Here is a 24,672-nt window from a genome sequence, read left to right on the forward strand (position 1 = left end):
ATTGTTTCAAATTTAAAGATATTCACAAAGAAATGTTCACAAACATTTTCTTCTATATATAATTATTTTTGGAGAGAATCAGAATATTTTTTTAGAGTCAGGAAAAAAGTGAGAAAAATATTCTGTCCGTAAATCAGGGAAAAATAAAATTAACTTTTCGTGGCGTAAATAAAAAAGTAATCATAATTTACTTTTTATCTAATTTCTAAGCGTAAAAAAATTCTGTAGTTTCAGTCACTTAAAAAATATTTATTAAATCATTGTTTGATATTAAAACGAATTTGATAATATTTTTTAATAACTTAATAAAGATTTAAACGTTCGTATAAAAAATAATAATTTTCGATTATTAATAAAAAAAAAGTAATATAAAAGTCTTAGAAATTATAAAATATAAAATATATTCACAAAGTGATTGCTGAGTCGTTGAAAAAGAAAATTAATTCATATTTGGTGTAGGTGGGATTTCAAAAAAAAAAAAAAAATAATGTCTAATAAAAAAGTAATATCAAAATATCAAAATTTTTTGATACCAATTACGATCTATTAATTAGACTTCTCCCCTCGTTATCAATATCTACGTTACTTCTCTGAAAAAAATTAATAGTAATTAAATTAATAATACTAATTATTATTATTATTATTATTAAATTAACAAAATTAATATTTTTACTCTTTAATTTATTGTGAATTAATATTTTGAGTCAAGAGTATTTTAAAAAGTACTTTACCGGAAGAGATGGTGATAATTCATCTTGAAACATTGGATTTTCAAATTCACTGCCTACAAGACTTAATTCTCTATCACGATCTTGAGATGAATTTGCGTTATTTGTCCTAAAAAAATTATAAAAAAAACTAAATTTAAAATTATAAATAAACAAAAAAATTAATAAGAAATTTCAAATATTTTTCAAAATTATTATTCTATGAAAATTATATCGAACCTATTATTAATACTGAATCGTTCCAATAATGATCCAACGGAAATGTTGGAAAATTTCCTCTTGAAATAAAATTTATAAACGAAAAATCCAAGAAAAACAATTACAACTGGTATTATTCCAATGTAAATGTATTTTCTATGTGAATAATATTTCGTTGGTTTCTGATTGTTAATTATTGTTAATTCCGTTTGTGTAGTTGTACATTTATGCATTCCATTAACAGGATGTCCATTTTCACAGATACAAGTTGAGTTATCTTTCGTTAAAATGCACATGTAGTCGCACTCACTTTCTTCGCATCTATTTTTTACTGCAAAAAAAAATTTTCCATTATTTTAAAATTACTATTATTATTATTCTTATTTTTATTTTTATTATTTATGTTGTTATTATTATTATTATTATTTCTCTTATTATTAACTATCAGTTACTTTTTATTAATAAACTAAAAATTACTTTAATTCGCTAAATAAATTCGAACAAAAAAAAATATAAATTCAGAAATAGAATTAAAAAAGAAATTTTAATTAACATTATTCGAATTAAAATTAAAAAATTAAATTAGTTTACTAATTTTTAAATTTTATTATCAATTAAAATAAAAAAATTGGTTTATAAATTAAAGCAATGGAATATTAAAATAAAATTATCTATAAAGTGATTATAAAGAACAGATTAATTTCAATTACTCCGGTCTTTTCATTTTTATAAATTTTATAAATTTTTATAAATTGAAATTTTCAATTACAATTTATATTTGTAAATAAATCTCATATAAGAAACAATAAATAAACGAATAAACGATAAATTAGAAAATTAAAAATTAAATTAGTAAATTTTGAATTACCAAAAGGTTGTCGAGATTTTTGCACAATAATGAAGAACTTGTGAATATCTGACATTCCAGTATCAATAGTTTCGCATTCTTCAAAATCGCTCTTAACTAATGGGCATTTTTGTATTTTTTCACTGATACCTGACAACCAATATAAATGATCTTCGAATATATTTAATTGCATTGGATGATAAACCTGTAAATTACAAAATTTTTTACTTTCAATTATCAACTTTAACGTTTGAATAATTACAGTTTCAAAATTTGAAAAAAAATTCACTAATTAGTTAATTAATCATTATTATTTTCAAAAATTTTAATAGAATTTCTTCGCAAGAATTGAATTATTTTCATAAGTTATAAAACTCCTCGTGAGAATTCAATTATTTTTAATTGAATTATATTAAAATTTGTTGACAGAATACAATTGTTTTAAATTTTAAAGAAAAGTTTTCGAAATACCTAATTCAATTATTTTTACAAATAATAAAATTCTTCGCAGAAATGTAATTAAACTATTTTCTTAATTAATAAATTCTTTAGAAAAATTCAATTATTTTGTAAAAATAATAAATTTAATTACATTTGTAAATAATTAAGTTCTTCACAGAAATTCAATTATTTTTCAAAATTTTAATAAAATTCTTCGAAAGAGTAAAATTATTTTTATAAATAATAAAATTCTTTGGAAAAATTCAATTATTTTTCTAAAGTATTAAAATTCTTCGCAAAAATTCAATTATTTTCATAAATTTGAATAAAATTCTTCAAAAGTTTGAATTGATTTCTTACAAACAATTCAATTATTTCTGATAATTTTTTGAAAAAAAGTAAATTACTAAAAGGGACAAATGATTATTGTAAATTCAAATAAATATAAAATAAAAGAAATAATAATAAATAGTAATAATTTTTATAATATAATAATAAAATCATAAAAATAAAAAACAACTAACTCACATCCTCTTCATAGACTAATTTTCGATCATTTCCATCAAAATCACAATTTTCAATAACTCTGAAAAGAATATCGCACCAATAAAGTCGTGATCTCTCGTGATCAATTGCAAGACCAGAAACAATAGTCACTCTTGATTTTATAATACTAGTTTGATTCATTCCAGTTAATTCAGCTCGATATATTTCCGATTTACTGTAATTTGATTGCTTACTGTGACTCCAAAATATCCATCTGTAAAGTTTTCCATTTTACACAATAATTTCTGAAGAGAAAAATCGTTATTTTATTTTACAGTTTTAAATTGTTAACTTCAATTATTATAAATATTACTATTTTATAAAATATGTATTTTTGTTTAGAATTTAATAAGAAAAAAAATTCATCTTACCCATTCACAGAATCGACAATAAGAGCAAATACATTTCCAACTTTATCGAGAGAAATTATATTGGCACAAATTCCTTTATCGAGATTGCAAACCTAAAATTAGAAATTTATTTTCTTTCGTAAATTCTTTAAAATTTAATTTAATTATTATTTATTTATATTAAAATTACCTGAATCGATGCCGACGATGTTTTACTATAAATATAAACATTATCAGTTGCCCAATCTACTGTCAAACGATCCGGATTTTGAAAAAATATTTCCTTTCTCTCGCCGGTGGTTAAATTAAATCTCGAAACAGTTTTCATATTTTCTAAAGAAGAAAAAAGTAACTATGAAAAATAAATAGCTTTTTTAATAAATTTATTCTACAAATATGAAATTCTTGAAAAGAAAAAGTTTCGAAAAATTATAGAATAATTAAATTAAATATTAAATATTAATTTTAAGTATTGAAAAAAAGAAAACGATCGTTACCGTTACTCCAGTAAACTGTATTTTTTGCAATATTCACATCTAAACCGGAAATTTCGTCATTCATAACAGGAACTATAATTTCAGTTGCAATTCCACCGAGGGAAACATTTTTTATACCCTCATTACTGGCTATGATAAATTTCATTGATAAATCTGTGAAATTAATTAAAAAATATTAAAAATTCATTAAAGGAAAGGAATTTATCATTCGGTAGCAAAAATTCAATTATTTTTATAAATAATAAAATCTTTGCAAAAATTCAATTATTTTCAATAAAATTTCACAAAGGCATTTGATTTTTTTCTTAATTCGTTATAAAATTTTTCAAAAGAATTCAATTATTTTCTAAAATTTTAATAAATCCTTCGAAATAATTCAATTATTTTTATAAATAAGTAAAATTCTTCGAAGGAATTAAACTATTCTCTTCAAATTTTTTGATAAGATTTTTTACAAGAACTCAATGATTTTCAGTACATTATTAAAATACTTTTTAAGTATTTATTTATTATTATATTTTAAAAAATTTTTTTCATTAAATATTTTTTTTAAATTTCATTATTTTTGAATTTTCCAATCATATATTTCCGAAAATTCAAATATCCGCACGAAAAATTATTTTATTATTTTCGAAAAAAGATATTAATAGATATTTTTAGAAATCTAATTTTTAGAATTGTTTAATTTATATTGTAACGCTTCTTTATTTTTAAAATTTTTTACTAAATTTCAATTAATTTGAAAATTAATTTAAAAAAGTTTTTTTTTTTACAAATTTTTAATTTGTAAATTTTTAAATTATAATTAAAATATCTATTTTATTCTTACAAAAACTAATTCGAAAAATTTCTAAAGAATTAATTTAAAAACTTTTTTACTTATTCTTATTCTCAATAATTCGTCACAATAACAAAAAAAAAATGAGTTGCAGTTAAAAAAAATTGAATTTTTATATTTAAATAATTCAATTGTCGAAGATTTTTCGAAAAAATTGATCTAGAGAAGAAGTTTAGTTCAAAATTCAAGAAAATAATTGAATTTTGCCAAAATTACAGTTGAATTTAAACATTTGATTTAATTAAAATTAAAAATGAAACTTTTGGAAATAATTGAATTTTGGAAGATTTGAATGTTTAATTATTTTTAATAATTCTTATTCTCGTGGAAAAAGAAATCTCGAGTATTTAAATATTTATTGAACTGAATAAATTGAATAATTAAATTTAGAAACAAGAATTTTTTTTTGACTGAACTGAATAAAATAATCGACTTTTTCGATTTGTTTTTCCGCCATAAAGTCGATCTGAGGCCGAAAAATAGTCAAAAAAAAATTTTTTTTAAATAGTAAAAAATTGTAACTTTTATTTAAAATGATTAAAATTGAAAAAAATTTATAAATTGTAAAGAAAAAATTGTTTACCTGTACTTTTACAATTTATTCCATCGTTACGAAGTGAATAACCCTTGTAACAATCACATTTATAGGAACCAACTGAATTGATGCAAATTTGACTGCAAAATTTCGTTCCCTCCATTAATAAACACTCGTCAATGTCTTTACATGATTTTTCATCTTCTTGCAATTTATATCCTTGAGCGCATTGACAAACCGATCCTTTCGGTGATTTAATACATATTTGTTCACATGAAGACGTTGTATTACATGAAGATTCTATGGAACAGAAAATTAGCCTCATTAATTTTTTTTTCCTTTCAAAAAGAAATTTAAATATTTGATAAAAATAGAAATGAAAAAAAACTGATTTTTTTTTCAAATTATTACCACATTGTCCTTGCTCATCGCTTTTATCACTACAGTCGTAAATTCCATTGCAAACTTTATTAAATGAAATGCAAGCACCATCGTCACATTTAAATTCTTCACATATAGTCGAATTATTCACTTGACGAGTAATTCCACAATTTTTCTCATCCGAATTATCACCGCAATCATCATTTTTATCGCAAACCATGAATGAATCGATACATTGTAAATTTTCACATTTAAATTCTGATTCTTCGCAGTGAATGCAATTTTTCTCATCATCGCCATGAGGACAATCTACTTTTCCATTGCATCTAAAATTTTGAGAATTTTAACTTTATTTTAAAAATTTAGTTTTTAAATTGAATCTAAAATTTTTAAGAAAAGAAAAATACCTCATATTCAGAGGAATGCATGTTTCATTTTTTTTACATTTATATTCGGTGGCGTTGCAATTAATGGATTCGACTTTTTTGAAATTTATACAACGTCTTTCATCTGAATTATCACCACAATCGTTGTAACCATTGCAAATTAAAAGTTTATCAATGCAATTTCCATTTTCGCATCGAAACATTCTTGATGAGCAAATTAGTGTTCCGCATTTTTCACTTTCGTCCGAACCATCCAAGCAATCCATCTAAAGAAATAAATTTTCAATTCAATACAAATTTATTCAGTAAAATTATTTTTTTTCGAGTCTCTAATATTACCTCTCCGTCACATTCCCAATTTTTTGGAATACACACATCTGTTGAATTACACTTGAAACTTTCTGAATTGCAAGTGAAATTTTTACAATTTAATTCATCGGAATTGTCCTCACAATCGGCGTGTCCATTACAAACATATGATTTCATTATGCATTTACTCTTATCATGACACTGAAATTCTCCTAAAAAATATTTTTTATAATTTTATTTATCACTAGAAATATAATTCGTGAAAAATACGATTATATTTCAAAACAATTGTTAAAATAGTAATAAAATTAAATTCTTTCAAATATGAAATTTATTTCAATGAAATTAGAAAAAACTTTTAATTGTTTCGATTTTTTAAATTAATTTCATGAATTCAATTATCTTCGAAAGAATTTTAATCTCCAAAAATTTTAAATCCTAATTTTATTTAGAATTTCTACATTAAATTATTTAAAAATTCTATAATTTTTGTTAAACAAATATTTTAAGAGGAAAAAATTTTCAAAAATTAAAACTGGAAGATTTTTTTTTCTCTCAATAAAGAATTGGAATTTTTTTCTTAAACTAAAAATTAGTAATTATGTATTATTTTACCGTCATCACAAATTTTTCTCGTACAATTTTTCTCGTCTGATTCATCGAGGCAATCGTATTGAAAATCACATTTGCTTCTAATATCAATACACTGTCCACTATTGCAACGAAATTGTAAATTTGAACATTCACTACTTGAATTGCAATTTATTTCATCTTCTCCACCGAGACAATCGACTTTCCCATTGCATCTGCAATCAATTTTAAAGAAATATTTAATAATTTATGAATAAATAACGGAAATAAATATATTATTTCGTGCAAAAAAAAAAATTTAATAACTGTAAAAGTAAAATTATAGCTGAATAAATAAAAATAAAAATATGTTTAAAAAAGTGTTTAAATTATCGGAATTTGAAAATTGAAATTGAAATAATTTTTTTTATATAATTAAGGATCACTTTTTCTTTGTTTCAATGCAGTGGCCAGTTCTTACACATCTCCATTCATCTGTTCGACATGTTCTTATTTCGCAAGTTTTTCCATCTTCTCTCAAACTCATTCCATAGGGACACTCACATATCTAGAAAAAATTAATAAATTATTATAATATTTCTAATTAACTTATTGGAAAAATAAACATTTTTTAAAAATTGGAAAAAAAATATACAAAAATAATAATTTTAGACCTCGGATCGACTTTAAGGAGCAAAAAAAAGTCGCTTTAGTCGATTAAAAATACCAAAAAAAAAATCGTTTTTAATTCTGTTAAATAAATATTCAAATAATTATTATTTATTTTTCTACGGGAAATAAAATTAGAAAAATTCAATTTGAAAAAAGTAGATAACTGATTTTTAAAAAATTATAAGAAAAGAATTCTTAAAATTAATTTTTTAAATAATTTTTGAAAGTTAATAAATTTTTAGTTTATACAATTGAAAAATTTCCAAAAAATAATTGAAAATTTGGTAAAATCTTTTAAAAATAATTGAATTTTAAAAAATTACGAGGAAAAAATTCTATAAGTATTACTTTTTTCAAAAATATTTTAAATATAATTTTTAGAAGATAAATTTAATTAATTTTCATATTTATGAATTTACACTTGAAGATTTTTCATTGAAATTTTTGACAATTCAATTAATTTCAAAATTTGCAATTAAAACTCTTCAAAAGTTGATTTTAAAAAATTTTAATAAAATACTTGAAAAAATCAATTATTTTCAGTTATAAATTTTACAAAATTTCAATTATTGAAACATTTTTTAATTGTATATTATCAAAAATTTTAATCAGAAAAATCGATCAAAAATAATTTTTGAACATTTTGTCTGTACTTAGATTTTTTACACTATAAAATCGAAATAAATTGCATTTTATACCAAAAATATGGTTTTTGTCACAATTTTTGAAAATAAGTCGAAAAATATCGTATTTTTTAAAAAAACAGTCGAAAAAATCATAATATTCGAGGCCTGTAATTTAAATTGTTTTCTAATTATTAATTTATTTATCAGAAAAATAGAAAACCAACGAATCTAAATAAAAATAATAATTAAAATTGTTTTCTAATTAGTTTATTGGAAAAAATTATTTTTTTTTCAAATTGTTATTGATTTTCGTTATTATTTAATATTTGAAATATTAAATTAGAATTTAGAAAATTTAATTTTAGCTTAGAAAAATTTAGAGTAAAATAAATAAAATTTAGAAAAAAGAAAGAAACTTTTTGTATTTAAAGAAAAATTCTAATTTTTGTCAACAAGTTCAATGAAATTTGATAATTTAAAAGTGTTATCGTAAATTTTTCTTTTTAATAATATATTCTATGAATTTGAAAAATAGTAATTAAAATTATTGACTTACGTAATAATTTGAAACAGTTGTAATGCAAATATGTGAACAAGGTGTTTTTCGATTGCAATCGTGTTCATTTAATAATCTTTTATGCAAATGTGTCAATTTCATGGCATTCGAATTTCCCATAATATCAACCATTTTAGAGAAAGCTTAAATAAAAAATTATTACTTTTCAAGTGAAATTTCATTTTAATTAAATTCTATATTTATTAATATCTTAATTATTATTTTATTGTCTTGTTAAAAAAAATTTTTTTTGTAATTTTATCTAATTTATTATTTATTTATTTAATTAAAATAATAACCGTATTTACCGAAATTTAATAATGTTTTTTTAAAATCAACCCATGGGTTTGTTGCATTAGTAGAAAATACTTCTTCAGTATTTTTTTCTGTCCAGTATATTAAATTGCCTATTAAAGCAATGCTCGTAGGTTTTCTCTCAGTTTGAAGAATAAATTTTTTGTTAAAACCTAGAAACATTTAAACATTTTTTCTCGAGTAAAAAAAATATGACAAAAAACTTGATAAATATAAAAATACATAATATAATCGTAAATAAATTAACGTACCCACCTAAATAAAAAATACTGTAAATTAGACCTGAACCCTCATCGGCATAATATAAACGATTACTTTGAAAATCATAAGCCAAATATATTTTTGGTCCCATTAATCTGCTAGTTGGAAGAAATTCTTCATTTTCCGCTTTTCCAGACATATCCAATTTTTTAATTTCATATACTTTTGATTTCATTTCATATTCTTTTGATTTCATTTCAAATACGACGAACATAATTCTGTGTTGGAAAATTAAAAGAGAAAAAGAAATCATTAAAAAAGCCAAAAAAAAAAAAAAAAAAAATTCCGTCTACTTCAAAAAATATAAAATTAATTGTAATATTTTTTTAAAAATAATTTATAGTTTTACTTTTTTTTAATAAATAAAAAAAAGGAAGAAAAATACCCTTTTTCTGGTACAAGAGCAATTTCATGGGGTTGATTGATAAACGGTATTTCCGATCGACTTTTTGTCCTCATACTGTAAATTTCAATAACATTAAATTCCGTGTTCGACCAATATAAATTATTACCAGCATAATCAAAATCCATGCCTCCTATAAATTCATTTGTTATGTCTAAAATTGTTGTTAAGTTTTCTGAATTCCAATTAAAACTGTACAATGTATTTGTTTGCTGGTCGGCCACAAGTAAGTTGTCTAAAAAAAAATTCAATTATTTTTAAACGTTTTAATAAAAATATTCAATAAGGTATTTAAAAGTCTATAAAATATTTAAAATATTTTATTTTATTATTTCAAGTATTTAAAAAATTTTTAATAAAATTTTGTCAAAAAATGCAATTATTTCCAAAATTTTTGTTAAACAAATATTTGATAACTTCCAGTTAATTATTTGTCAAGCAGGAATTAAAATTACAAAATAATTTCAATATAAAACTTTTTGAAATTTAATTAAAATAAAAACTGCAATTTTTCCAATTCTTGAAATATTTTCTAAAATATAAACTGAAATTCTTTTACAAATTAAATCTTATCAAAAAGTTGTACGAGAATTCAATTATTAACAAGAATTTTATTAAAATTTTTGAAAATAATTTAGTTTTTACAAGGAATTTTATTAAAATTTTTAAAAGTAATTAAATTTTATGTCAAGAAAATTTAATGAAAATTGTCTTGAAAATAATTGAATTCCTCCAAATGAAATTTTATAACTTATGAAAATAATTCAATTCTTTCAATAAATTCAATTAAAAATGATTTGAAAATAATTAAATTAAAATATCTATACAAATTATATCAAATGTTTTGATAATGATTGAATTCTTTAGAGAAATTTTATTACAATTGTATAAAAAAAATAATTGAATTCTTGCAAACCAATTAAAATATTATAACGCTTCTAATATTTAATTATTTTTTTAAATTTTAATTAAAATTCTTTTTTCAATCAATTTCTGTTTTAAAAATTTTTCTAAAATTCAATTATTTTCCTTATTTTTAGATACAATTTTTCAAGAAATACACTAATATTAAAAATAACGTTTTAAAGTAAAAAAAAAAAAATATATAAAATTCTTTGAAATATAAAATTTATTTTAATGAAGATTAAGAAAATTCCCCATTTTTTCAATTTTTTAAAATTATTTTCGGGATTTGAACTATTTTCAAAAAATTTTAATTCCTTTTTTTTAAACCTCATTTTTTCAGAATTGAATTTTTCATTTTTTGTATAATAAATATTTGAATACTTGTTAAAGAGGAATTGGAATTATTCTTTGCAAAGCATTTTTATTATTTATGAAAATAATAAAGAAAAATAATATTTGTAAAAATAAATTCAATTGTCTTGAAGAAAATTTAAATTCTTTCGAGTAATTTAATTAATAAAAAAAAAACTTACCTCCAATTGGATCGTAGGCAATGTGAGTAATATAACTGAAGACTCGATTTGATTTGACCAATGGTTTTCCAATCATATTTTTATAATAAGAAAATAATTTATTCTTATTTGCAATTATAATGTGTTCATGTTTTGGAGATGCTGAAAAAATTTATAAACAATTGTTATTAAAAAAAAGGAGAGAATAAAAATGATAAATAATTATTATTAATTATAATTAAAATGTATAAACATAAAAAATATTTAAAAATACCTATACATGTTTTATTGTCAGATGCTAATTCATAATCAAAGGCACAAGCGCAGGTATAGTTTTTTGATTCTCTAGATGAAAGTGGAATAAAAAGTTGAGAACAAACTTGCTCCCTATTAAAAGAACTTTGAAATGATTTTTCAAAAACATGAAGATCAGTTATTGCTTTAAACACTTTTAATTCATGAGCAACTTTTAAATTCTTGCCTGTAAATCTGTTGCATGAATAAATTGTACTATTTTTGTTATCGACAACATACAAAGTACCTTCGAACACAGCAATAGCAATAGGATTTTTTACAATTTCTTTCAACAATATCTAAAAAAAAAAAGAAACAAAAATATTTTTTACTATTAAAAAAAATCTAAAACAGAATAAATAAAAATGTAAGTTACCTTTCTATTGGTCCCATCACATTTAATTGATTCAATTGTTTGCAATTTAATATCAATCCAATATAATCGATTATTTTCTTTATCAATAATCAATTTAGTTGGCCAAAATAAGTTTTCTTTCACTGAAACATTTTTATTTTCTCCATTCATGTCAGCTACTGATATACAAGGATCCTGTCCCCAACTACTCCAGTATATTAAACTATAAATTAAAATTGATTAGTTTTTTTCTATTTATCATAAATTTAAAAAAAAATATACAGTAACAGAGAAAAAATCTTTATAAAAAAAAAAAAAAATTAAAAGAAAAATTTATCATTTACAATCTGGATTCATCAAGAGCAATTCCCTTTGGTATTCGTTTACCGTCGGAAATTATTACTTTACAATAATATCCATCATCTCGACAAAATAAAATATGATGGTAGTGACTGTCAACGATGTAAATAGACCCATCGATATTATGTACAGAAATATCCTGAGCCGTTTGGATACCTGTAAAAAAAAAAAGAAAGAAAAGGAAAGTTTCTATTATAATTACTTACTCTTTAAAAGAAAAGAAAATTGTAAAATTATAATTCTACCTTCTGACACCATAATTTCAAAATCTGATTTATTTAGATCACGTCTAAAAATCATATAAACATTTGATACAAAACTACACCAATAAATATAATTTTTATAATGAGAAAGACCAATGACATGATTTAAATTAGTGATCCCTGGTGATTGTAAACTTAAATAGTGTGTATATCGTATAGTTGAATTGGATTTATATTGAAATGAATTAATAGTTGTCCACGTTGAAAATAATAATGCAGCACGGTCAGCTGTCAACAAAATTTGTACATTATCAGGGTTGCCACAAATATTTAATTTTTTTTTCCCCAACTTTTCCCTCATTCCCAGACAAAATTATATTTAATCATTATTCAGGGTTGCCACGCATTTGCTCTTTCAAATTCCCTGACTTTTCCAGGTTTTCCAGGTTAAAAAACATCATTTTTCCAGATTTCGAAAACGAAAATTTAAATTTGTTTACAATTTAACTTTACGAAATTTCAATTATTCAGAAATTCTTTAATTAAATATTATAATAGAAAATAAAATTTTTAAACATACATATAAAAAAAACAATTAAATTTTTCCAAAAAAATTAATTCTTCACAATTGCTAGTTAAATGTATGAAAAATTCAGATTTACGAAGATTTTTATTTAAAACATTTTCAAAATTCAATTAATTAATTAAATTTTTAAGAATAATTACATTTTTTGAGGAATTTAGTTAAAACTGTATTAAAAATAATTGAAATTCTGCAATGAGTTTTATTATTAATAAAAAATAATTTAATCTCTGTAAAAAAATTTTAATATTTATAAAAAATAATTGAATTACTAAAAAAAAATTATTATTTATGAAAATAATTGAATTCCGGTGAAATTTTTAATATTTATGAAAATAATTAAACGTTTGCGACGTTGAAATTTAAAAAAAAAATTTTTTTAAAATGTATCCTTTTAGGAATTTTTAATTAAAGTTGTAGATATTGAAAATCATTGAATTAAGGAAAAATTTTGACAGTAATTGAAATTTTGCCAAGAGATTTATTAAAATATTTAAAAATAATTGAATTTCACTGAAGAATTTTATTATTTATAAAAAGAATTTAAATTTTGACAAGAATTTTTGTAAATTTTTAAACCTGATTGGATTTCTGCGAAGAATTTTACTAAAATTATTTTGAAAAAAATTAAATTGTTACGCAAAGAATGTAATTAAAATTTTTGAAAATAATTTTATTCTTTAAAGAAATTTAATTAAAAATGTATTGAAATTAATACTTAAATTCTAATAAATAAATTCTAGCAAAGCGGTTATTAAAATAATTAAATTTCTTTGATAAATTTTAATAAAAATTTTAAAAATAATAACTTTTTTCGAAGAATTCCATTAAAATTGTATTAAAAATAATTAAAATTCAGACTTTATATTTTATTATTTATGAAAATAATTGAATAATATATAAAAATACTTTGTAAATAATTGAATTCCTGTGAAATTTGCGTTAATAATGAAAATATTGAAAGGTTTGCGTAGAATTTTATTTAGCTAATAGAATTCTTTTAAGAAATTTTATTAAAGTTGTAGATATTAAAAATCATTGAATTGAGGAAAGTTTTTGAAAGTAATTAAAATTTTGCCAAGAATTTTATTAAAATTTTTAAAAATAATTGAATTTTTTTGTAATTGCTTCAAAATTCGATTTGTTTTAGTTTTTTAAAATTGTTCTATATAAATCCATTATTTTTTAAATTATTTTCGTAAATACAATTATTTTTAAAAAATTTCAATAAATTACATTTTTTCAAGAAACAAATTTTTTCGGAAGTTCTAAATTAAATTTGTATTCAAAACTTCAACAGTTTTTGTGAAACAAAAATTTAAAAACTTATTCTTATTTATTTTTTTACAGGAATTAAAATTTCAAAATAATTTCAATAAAAAACCTCATGAAATTTCATTATTTCTGAAAATTGCAAAGGTAATTCATCTAAAATTCAATTATTTTAAATAATTTTTGCGAATGTTTTTAAAGAATTTTCAAACCCATTAATTCATAATTCAATTTTACGAAATTTTGATTATTCAGAAATTCTTTAATTAAATATTTAGGAAATAAAAACTTGAAATAGTTTTAAAAAAAAATCTAATTATGTAACTTTTTCAAAATACAATTATTTCCAAAAATTTACGCTATCATGCTTTTAATATTCAATTATTATCTCAAATTTTAACTGAAATTAATATTTAAAACAATTCTTATTAACATATTCTACGAGAATTCAATTATTTAAATAAAAAAAAAAAGAAAAACATTTATTTTGAACGTTATTGAATTTCTGCAAACATTTGTAACTTCTCTAAATTGCAATTTTTTTTACTGTTTTTTAACTAAAATTCTTCTATAAATCCATGATTTTTAATAATAAATAATTAAATATATATTAAAAAATTAAATAAAACTAATTATGAATTCTGTGGGCAACCCTAATTATTAATATGTAAAAAATATTAAATTTCACAGTTAATATTTCTTTCCTCACTTAGCATTAATTTTTCATCTCAAATTTTCAATATATATTTTTCATTAAATAATTAATACAAAATGATTTACTTATTTCAATAAAATTAAAAAATTTTCTTACCAACATAATTACAACGACCAGTAATCCTCAAAATATATTCATCATTATTACAGTCATATACAGAATAATTAAAATTACCTTCACAATAATGACTGAAAGTTCCATTTTTAGTACAGACTGGCGCTAAAACTATAAAACAAAAAAATCACAACTTAGAATTTAAATAAATAAAATAAATAAAAACAAAAAAAAATCATTTTTAAATTATGAAATATAGTTTCAGGAGAAATTTTTTAAATTTATTTTCGGAAATACAATTATTTAAAAAAAAATTTAATTACATTTTTTCAAGAAACAAATTTTCTCGAAATTTCTAAATTAAATTATATATTCGAAACTTCAATACTTTTCGAACAAAAATTTTAAAACTTTGTATTTATTTTTCCTCAGGAATTAAAATTTCAAATAATTTCAATGAAAAACCATTTGAAATTTAATTATTATTTATTTCTAAAAATTTGCAACTGTAATTCTTTCTAAATTCAATTATTGTTTTAGAATTTTTGAATGTTATTCAAAACTTAATTTTTAAGGAAGCTAACAAATTAATAATTTTTTATATTTAAATAAATTATGATATTTTTATAGCAATTAGAATTTCAAAGATTTCAATTTAAAAACTATTTGAAATTTAATTATTTTTTCGCCACATTGAAAATATTGATAATAATTTTCATATTTGAAGAAAATTTATTATTTTGAATAAAATTTGTTGTTAAATATAAAATAGAATTTTTATTTCAATATAAACTTTAATATAAATTTCAAAAAAGAGAAAAAATGATTCAAAATTGTGAATTTTTATTTAAAATGTATTTTAGTGCAAAAGATGAGAAAAAAAAACAGAATTATCCTTTGCCATTCAATTGTTAAAAAATAGTATTTGTTAAATAAATTTTATATTAGAGAATAAAGTATTTATATTTATTTAAATATTTGAATATAAAGTTATAAAAATAATTCTCACCACATTTAGATTCATCGCTTCCATCTGAGCAATCTTGTTTACCATCACAACGCAAATTATTATTTATACAAAATCCATTTTCGCATTTAAAACCTGAGCAGGGCATTTGTTGTAACTGAAAATTAGTAAACGAACAAATTAGTTAAATAGAAGAATATTTTTTAAAAAATATATTTAATTATTTTTAATAAAAATTTCATAACATTTCACGAATGAATACAATTATTTTCTAAAATTTTAATAAATCCTTCGAAACAATCCAATTATTTTTTTAAAATAATAAAATCTTTGCAAAATTCAATTATTTTCAAAAAAATTTCACTAAAAAATTCAACTTTTTTCTTTATTCGATATAAAATATTTTCAAAAATTCAATTATTTTCAAAAAAATTATTTGAAAAAAATTCACGAAATAATTCAATTTTTTTTCTAAAATTTTTATAAATAGTTTACTATTTATAATTCTTAATTCTTTGCAAAAAATTCAATTATTTTTTATACCATTCAAAAAACATTTCATGAAAGAATTCAATTTTTTTTAATTTTTAATATTTAAAAAAAAAAATCAATTTTTTTCTAAAATTTTAATAAATTCTTCGAAAAAATTCAATTATATTTGAAAATAGTACAATTCTTTGCAAAATTTCAATTATTTTTTTAACTTTTAATAAATCCTTCGAAACAATTCAATTATTTTTATAAATAATAAAATCTTTGCAAAAATTCAATTATTTTCAAAAAATTTTAACGAAAGAATTCAATTTTTTTTTATTAGCTAATTTGTTATAAAATTTTTCAAAAGAATTTTCAAAAATTTTAATAAAATTCATTAAGGGGCCATCCATAAACCACGTAGCCTCTTGAGGGGGAGGGGGGGGGGTCAAGCAATTGACTACGACAAGAGGAAAAAATGGCGCTAATATATGTAATAGCGTACTACATGGGGGAGGGGGGGGTCAAAATTCCCCAAAAATGGGGCTACGTGGTTTATGGACGGTCCCTAATTAAATGTTTAATTTCAATTATTAACAGATATGATTATTTTCATAAATAATAAAATTCTTCGAAGGAATTAGGTATATTATTATCAAAATGTTTGGATAAAATTTGTTGCAACAATTCGATGATTTTCAATAAATTAATTGAAAAAATGGAAATTATTTAAAAAGAAAAATTTTGAAGAAGCTAAGAAACAAAAAAAGCAAATAACAGCTAACTTTAAACTGCGAACAGATTACAAATAATAATTAATCGAACCATTGATTCACAGCCTTCATATTCATCGCTTCCGTCATCGCAATCTTCTTCTTTATTACAAAAATCATTTATTGGTATGCAAGATCTAAAATGTCGACATTGAAATTGATCTTTTGTACAATTACGAAATATTGGCGACCACTGAAAACATAAGATTAAAATCAATATTGAAAATAATTCAAATTTGTCATTATTATAAATTAATTCAAATTTTTTCAAATATTCAAAAATATTAAAAATAGTTTCAAAATATTAAGAAATATTAGAAAATATATATTAAAATAAATAAAAATAAAATATAAATACAAAATTTCTATTAAAAATATAAAAAATAATCAAACCATTGATCCTTCGCAATCTTTTTCATCGGAATTATCACCGCAGTCATTTTCACCATTACATTTGTATAATCTTCTAATACAATTGCGATTGTCGCAGAGAAAATATCTTTCCGGTTTTATTACACATAGAAATCTTTCCTCATTTTTTAGATTGAAATTTTCTGATATTGATAAATTTAAAATCAATAACAGAAGAAGCATTCGACACATAATCTGAAAGTAAATTCAATTAATTAGATAAATTTGTAAAAAAAAAAAAAACGAAACCAGTTAAATTAAAAGAAAAAAAAAATCTGATTATAACTGAAATTAATTTTTGAGAATTAATTCACAATTTTTTTAATTAAACAAAAAGATTAGGTAGTGATTTTTGTTCGCAATGTGATTATAATGAAAAATAATTTTACCACAAGTCTTCACGATGTCTACTGAATGGAAAGACTATTCCATCAATCAGACGATGTGAAAGAACCCCACTGATAACAACTGATTCTACTTATACAATTTATTAAGTGCTAGGGAGCAATACAACCTTGCTCACAATTTATATATTATATACACCACTATAAACTTTTAAACAACAAATTTCAATCATAATTCCTTTTATAAAATTTTCACCATCTATTTAAAAAAATATTTCGAATTATGTACTAAGTTTCACTCTAGTGTGATTGACAAAAAAAATAGGGAAATAATGAATAAAGCAATTAAAGAAAATATAAATATAAAAATTAAAAAATAGATAAATTTACATTGTAAATTAAACATAAAAATACAAAATAAAAAAATAATTTAACAAAGAAATTCCAAAAAAATGGGTAAAAACTAGAAAATAATTAATTTCACATTGTAAATTAATATATAAAATAAAAATGCAAAATACAAATACAAATACAAAAATACATAATAAAATAATCAGGGTTGCCACAAAAATTTAATTTTGTTTTTTCTATTGAAGAATTTTGTTATTTTGTCATTTATTATTAAAATTTGTTTTTTTTAAAATGTTTCTAAAATTGTCTTGAAAGTAATTGAATTCTTTTATAAATTAAATAAATGAATTTCTGCGACAAGAATTTTAATGAAATTTTGATAAATATTTGTATTCTTTCAAGAATTTTTATTAAAATTGCATTAAAAATAATTTAATATGCGTGATGAGAATTTTATTATTTCTTAAAATTATTATAAGTTATTTAATTGTTACTGTAACTTCTTCAAAATTATTTTCATCATTTCAATTCAATTATTATTTTCTACAATTTTTAAATAAAATTCTTCTTTAAATTAATTGTTTTTAATAATTTTTAAAGAAATTCTTAGAGAATTTTCAAATCCATTTGTTTACAATTCAACTTTACGAAATTTTGATCATTTGGAAATTTTTTATTTAAATATTATAATAGAAAATAAAAATTTGAAAAATATAAAAAAAACAATTAAATTTTTTCAAAAAAAAATTAATTCTACAGAATTGCTAGTTGAAAAATTCAGATTTACGAAGATTTTTATTTGAAACCTTTTCAAAATTCAATTATTTCTAAAAATTCACGCTATAATGTTTTTAATATTCAATTATTATCTCAAATTTTAACTGAAATTAATTTTTAAATAAATTTTTATTAGATAATTCTACGAGAATTCGCAATGATTTAAATACAAAAATGAAAAAATTATTGAATAATTGAATGTTTCTTAAAATTGAATTCTCAGAAAAAATTTTATCAACAAATCTTTAAATAATTGAATTTTTTTGACGAATTTGAATAAAATTTTTCAGAATAATTACATTTTTCGAGGAATTTGATTAAAATTGTATTAAAAATAATTGAAATTCTGCAATGAGTTTTATTATTAAAATTTAATTTAATTTAATTTTTTAATGAAATGAAAATAATTGAATTATTGCGAAAAATTTTCTAAAAAAAGTTTCAAACAATTGATTTATTTTGAAAAAATGTGTGCAAATTCTATTTTTCATAATTGAATTCCTGTGAAATTTTCATAACTTTAAAAAATAATTTAACATATGTGTACATTTTTATCAAAATTGTTTTTAAATAATTGAATTTCTTTTGGAAAATTTTATTAAAATAATATATATGTACAAATTATTGAATTAGGAAAAATTTTTGAAAATAATTGAAATTTTTCAATGAATTTTATTAAAATTTTTGAAAATAATTGAATTCTTGTGATGAATATTGTTATTTATGAAAATAATTGACTTCCTCTGAATGATTTTATTATTTATAAAAATAATTAAATCTCTAAAAAGAATTCAAAAATTTATAAAAATAATTGAATTACTGCGAAGAATTTAATGCCAAATTTTAAAACATTTGATTTTTTCGAAAAAATTTATGCAAATTCTATTTTAAATAATTGAATTTCTGTGAAATTTTTATTTTTTTGAAAAATAATTGAATGTTTGTGTAGAATTCTATCATAATTTTTGTTTAATAATTGAATTCTTTTGGGAAATTTTATTAAAATAGTAGAATATTGAAAATCATTGAATTAAGAAAAATTTTTGAAAATATAATTGAAATTTTGCCATGAATTTCATTACAATTTTTGAAAATAATTGAATTTTATTGCTTTTGAAAATAATTGAATTCTTGTGATGAATACTATTATTTATGAAAATAATTGAATTTTGTTGAAAAATTTTGCTATTCATTTATAAAAATAATTGAAATGTTGACGACAATTTTTTTTTAAATTTTTCGAAAATAATTGAATTTCTGCGAAGAATTTTGTTAATTTTGAAAACAATTGTATCATTGTGATGAATATTGTTATTTATGAAAATAATTGAATTTTACAATGAATTTTATAAAGATTCTTGAATATAATTGAATTTCGGTGATGAATTTTGCTATTTATAAAGATAATTGAAATATTGACGAGAATTTTTTTTAATTTTTGAAAATAAATGAATTTCTGAAAAGAATTTTAATATTTATTAAGATAGTTGAATTCTTTCAAAGAATTGAGTTAAAATTTTTTAAATTGAAACTAATTTCAACAGAATTGAAATTTAAATTTTGCGAAAAAGGGAAAAAAATTAATTTCATAATTATTTTTCTCTCATCGAATAAAAAAAAAGAATAATACCCAGAAAAAAAACAGGTTACTTTATCTACTGGGCGCTTTTTTTGGTGTTAAAAAAAAGTAACTCTCATTTGTTTTGCGCTTGAAGAGCGTCATGGGAAAAACAATTGACTGTCGTAAAATAAGCCACAGTAGTGCGATAGTGATAAGCTTTCTTTTCCTATATTTTCCATAATATTTTCAATATTATTCCATTAAATGTAAATTTTTTCACACTTTACAATCGAGATGCCACGCTGTTTAATAAAATGTCTATTACGCTACAATCGAATCAACAAAAATGATGAAGGTAATTATAATATTTATAGAATTTTTTTTGTTAACAAATTCTCCATACCTGACAAGTTGTTATCCTCAGTGTTGAAACAAAGTTGAAAAAAAGAAAAATGTCCACTCCTCTAATTTTATCATCTCTCCATTTTTTATTTTAATTTTTCTCAAAATTTATTTCTTTCCTCTTTTTCTCGAAAATCCATAAAATTTACGTTTCTTCAAATCATTCTCAACTTCCTCGAATTTCTGGAAAAAAAACCTTCATTAGCAAAAATTTTTATTTTCTTCCTTCTATCAATGAAATTTGATTTTTTATTCAATTATAAATCAGTAAAATAAATATTAATTAATTTTTGACGTTTAAAAATTTCCTCGGTCGAAAAATTTTTCTCCCGAATTTTTATGTACTTTTTTTGACAATACTTTTCTTCCTGTTAAAATTTCTATTTTTTTCCCAACTTTAATTATATTTTTGCCACTTTTTTCCAAAAATTATAAATTTATCAAGTAAAAATTAATCTCATTTTCCAAGAAATAGAGTAAAATTTCAAAAAAAAATTTTAAAGAACTGAAAAAATTAAAATAGAAAGACGACAAATTTTTCTCGGCAATAAAATAGAAACGAAAAATTTCCTTTTAGATTCAAATTCGAATATCGCTTGTATTGCGCCAGTGATGAATGCAAAAAAAAAGAAGAACATGAATAAAAATAATAATAAAAAATCTCCAAATTTATGGAATTGTTCGAAATTGTCAATTGTCACGAGATATGGTTTCAAAGATAATGACGAAATGCTTTGCACAACGAAAATTCCCAAGGAACTTGAATTATGTTTAATTAATGAAAATGAAAATAATTTCGAATCATTATCACCATCTGATGATTCTCCATCAAGTGATCAGGAAATTTCCGACGAATCACAAAATAATGATAATAATAATGAAATAACAGACGAATCATCACCAAATCCAGACGATTTATCCGATGAATCACAAAATGATTCGAATTCATCAAATTCTGAATATCAGACAAAAATTACAAATTTCGATAATGACAATTATCATTCAGAGATAAAAATTGATGAATTTCAACAATTTTTTATTAATAGTGAAAAGAAAAATTCATCATTATCAAGAGATAAAATTAAATGTAATGGAGAAATTAATTCTGAAATTTTGGAATTTAAAAAAAAACACGAATCCGAAATTAAGACGAATATCTTACAGATTCAAAATTATGATGGATTAATTCAAATTGCTGATAATTGTAATGAAGTTCTTAATGAAGAGACATTCGACGATCATTGTTTGCCGAAAGAGAAATCGATGGAAAAAATAAATAACGAGAATGATCAGCCAAATTGGAAGCGTAATAAAGTCATGCATTGTTGTCCATTTTGTAATAAAAGTTTTGATCGTCCTTGGGTGTTAAAAGGACATTTACGACTTCACACTGGAGAACGTCCCTTCGAATGTCCCGTTTGCAATAAATCCTTCGCCGATCGGTGAGTTCTGAAAACATTTTTTTCCAAATTTAAATCAAATCTAATTAAACTGAAATTAAAAGAAATTAAAATCAACTAAAGGAAATTAACAGAAATTAAAAGAAATTAACAAAAATTAAAAGAAACTAACAGAAATTAAAAAAAAGTAAAAGAAATTAACAAAAATTAAAAAAACTAACAGAAATTAAAATAAACTGAAAGAAATTAAAAGAAACTAAATAAATTTGAAAAAAATTAAATTAAAAAAATTGAAAAATATAAAATTTGAATAATTTCTTTTGTTTTTAAAATAAAAATAATTAACAGATCAAACCTGAGGGCTCATCAAAGAACGAGAAATCATCATCAGTGGGAATGGAAGTGTGGAATTTGTTTAAAAGCATTTTCCCAACGTCGATATTTAGAACGTCATTGTCCAGAAGCTTGTCGTAAATATAAATTATCCCAAAAGCGAAATATCCAGTAATATAGTTACATTTCAATCTAAAACAACAATTTTTTAACAAATGAACTCGACAGTTTTCTACAAAATGTAAAATATTATTTTAAACATTTTTTTTCTTTTCTATTTTACTACAATTGTTCTTTAAAAAAAAAAACTCTAAATACTCATTTTAGAAAATTATTTTTATTTTAATAACTATATTTTATAAGCAAACGAATATTTGTTATTAAACGAAAAAAAATCAATAATTTCTGTAAATATTTAAAAATTTATAGAAGTAATGTAAAAAAAAAATTGTTTAATGATAAATAAATATAGTTAAAAATAAATATTTTACCTTGAAAACAAAATACAAAAAAGGCATTTTTACTCTATTTATAAATTATTCTAATTAAAAAAATTAATAATTAATTACAAAAGTAAATGAAACGGAAACAAAGTAGAAAAAAAACATTTTTACTCTATTAATATTAAAAACTAATAAGTAATTAAGAAATTTAATAAAATGGGAAAAAAAATACAAACAGGAATTTTTAATCTATTAGCTAATAAATTATTATTTAAAAATAAATTAATGCTTAATTAAAAAATTAAATAAAGTTAATAGAAAAAAAACATTTTTACTCGATAAGTCTAAAAATGATTATTTAAAAAAATTAATAATTAATTAAAAAATTAAATAAATTGGAAACAAAATATGTACAAAAAAGGCAATTTTACTCTATTAATAAATTATTAATAAAAAAATTAATAATTAATTACAAAATTAAATAAAATACAAAAAAGGTATTTTTACTCATTTTGTTAATAACTATAATGAAAAAATTTTAAATTAACTAAAAAATGTAATAAATTGGTAAAAAAAATACGAAAAAGGCATTTTTACTCTTTTAGTTAATAATTATAATAAAAAAATTTTAAATTAACTAAAAAATGTAATAAATTGGTAAAAAAAAATACGAAAAAGGCATTTTTACTCTTTTAGTTAATAATTATAATAAAAAAAAATTAATAATTAATTAAAAAATTAAATAAAATGAAAATAAAATACAAAAAAGCCGTTTTGTATTTTATTTCCATTTTATTTAACTGTTTAGTTAATTATAATTAATTAAAAAATTTAATAAAATGGAAATAAAATACAAGAAAGGCATTTTTACTCTATTATTAAATTATAATAATAAAAAAACTAATAATTAAATAAAAAATTTAATAAAATGGAAATAAAATACAAAAAAGGCTTTTTTATTCTATTAGTTAATAAATTAGTATTATAATAAAAAAGCTAATAATTAATTTTAAAAAATTATTAAATGGAAAAATAATAAAAAAAGGCATTTTTACTATATTAATGAATTATTACAATAAAAAAAAGTTAATAACTAATTGAAAAAAAAATTTATAAAGTGGAAAAATAAATTATGAATTAAAAAAATAATATTAATAAAAGAAAGAGACAAAAAGTAAAAAATTTTAAAAACTTACAGTATAAAATATTGAAAATTTTCGCAATTGATATTTAATAAATATGGAGAACTTCAATGTTATTGATAAATGAAAAAAATTTTCAACTGTTGTTATTTTTAAACAATATATAAAAATATCAACAATTGATATTTCAAATATCCCGCCGTAATTCTATTTCCTGTTCCCACTTCATCCTCCTCCGCAAACAAATTCTCACCAACATAACCTTAAAATCACAAAGGAAATTAACAACTACAAAAGGAAAAATACAATAATTTTTTGTCAAACACTATCAACTGATTATTCTTAACATTTACATATTAATAAAATAAACAAATCGATTAAATTCTAAAATGTAAACTTACCATTTAAGTGTAGAAATAATTTACCGTTTCTAGTGCGCAGCATTTTAAATGCGTATGAAAGAATGTGGTGGGGGTTATTGACAACAGGAACACTATGGAAAATGAAACGGATGTCATCATTTTGGGTCATCAAAATGCTGATGACAATTCCACCGTTTCTAGTGTCCAGTTTTTATGATT

The 24,672-nt window shown here is 20.3% G+C and overlaps 2 protein-coding genes and 1 long non-coding RNA gene across 5 annotated transcripts; 1 reads left to right on the forward strand and 2 right to left on the reverse strand.

Moving 5' to 3' along the window:
• Positions 1-416: 416 nt before the first annotated feature.
• Positions 417-22,064, reverse strand: LOC122505515 (vitellogenin receptor-like). 3 transcript variants are annotated; one of them, XM_043617191.1, is made up of 29 exons: positions 21,936-22,064; positions 20,775-20,956; positions 17,321-17,533; positions 16,980-17,120; positions 15,723-15,837; positions 14,756-14,884; positions 12,132-12,377; positions 11,871-12,042; positions 11,548-11,749; positions 11,152-11,470; positions 10,899-11,039; positions 9,442-9,694; positions 9,051-9,274; positions 8,789-8,947; positions 8,481-8,623; positions 7,073-7,194; positions 6,672-6,862; positions 6,087-6,268; positions 5,769-6,013; positions 5,392-5,687; positions 5,029-5,280; positions 3,608-3,760; positions 3,301-3,443; positions 3,132-3,223; positions 2,743-2,974; positions 1,795-1,978; positions 948-1,257; positions 732-837; positions 417-590 (listed from the first exon to the last, which is right to left on the reverse strand). In XM_043617191.1, the coding sequence occupies exons 3-29, from the start codon at positions 17,528-17,530 to the stop codon at positions 537-539; spliced, it is 5,016 nt and encodes a 1,671-aa protein (XP_043473126.1). In that variant the 5' UTR covers positions 17,531-17,533; positions 20,775-20,956; positions 21,936-22,064; the 3' UTR covers positions 417-536. The 3 variants fall into 3 exon arrangements, with proteins under 3 accessions (XP_043473126.1, XP_043473127.1, XP_043473128.1); XM_043617192.1 differs by lacking the exons at positions 20,775-20,956; positions 21,936-22,064 and adding an exon at positions 17,728-17,827; XM_043617193.1 differs by lacking the exons at positions 417-590; positions 732-837; positions 948-1,257; positions 1,795-1,978 and having other exon boundaries at positions 2,815-3,005.
• LOC122505517 (zinc finger and SCAN domain-containing protein 32-like) lies at positions 20,470-22,681 on the forward strand. Its single transcript, XM_043617195.1, has 3 exons — positions 20,470-20,726; positions 21,351-22,215; positions 22,522-22,681. Exons 1-3 carry the CDS (start codon positions 20,666-20,668, stop codon positions 22,679-22,681), a joined length of 1,086 nt encoding a protein of 361 aa, XP_043473130.1. The 5' UTR covers positions 20,470-20,665.
• Positions 22,083-24,585, reverse strand: LOC122505522. Its single transcript, XR_006301926.1, has 4 exons — positions 24,493-24,585; positions 24,146-24,353; positions 22,529-22,698; positions 22,083-22,222 (listed from the first exon to the last, which is right to left on the reverse strand). It is a non-coding gene; the product is annotated as an uncharacterized LOC122505522 (long non-coding RNA).
• Positions 24,586-24,672: the final 87 nt, after the last annotated feature.

Source organism: Leptopilina heterotoma, unplaced genomic scaffold, assembly GCF_015476425.1.
Source record: "Leptopilina heterotoma isolate Lh14 unplaced genomic scaffold, ASM1547642v1 Lhet_36, whole genome shotgun sequence".
Taxonomy (NCBI): Eukaryota; Metazoa; Arthropoda; class Insecta; order Hymenoptera; family Figitidae; genus Leptopilina; species Leptopilina heterotoma.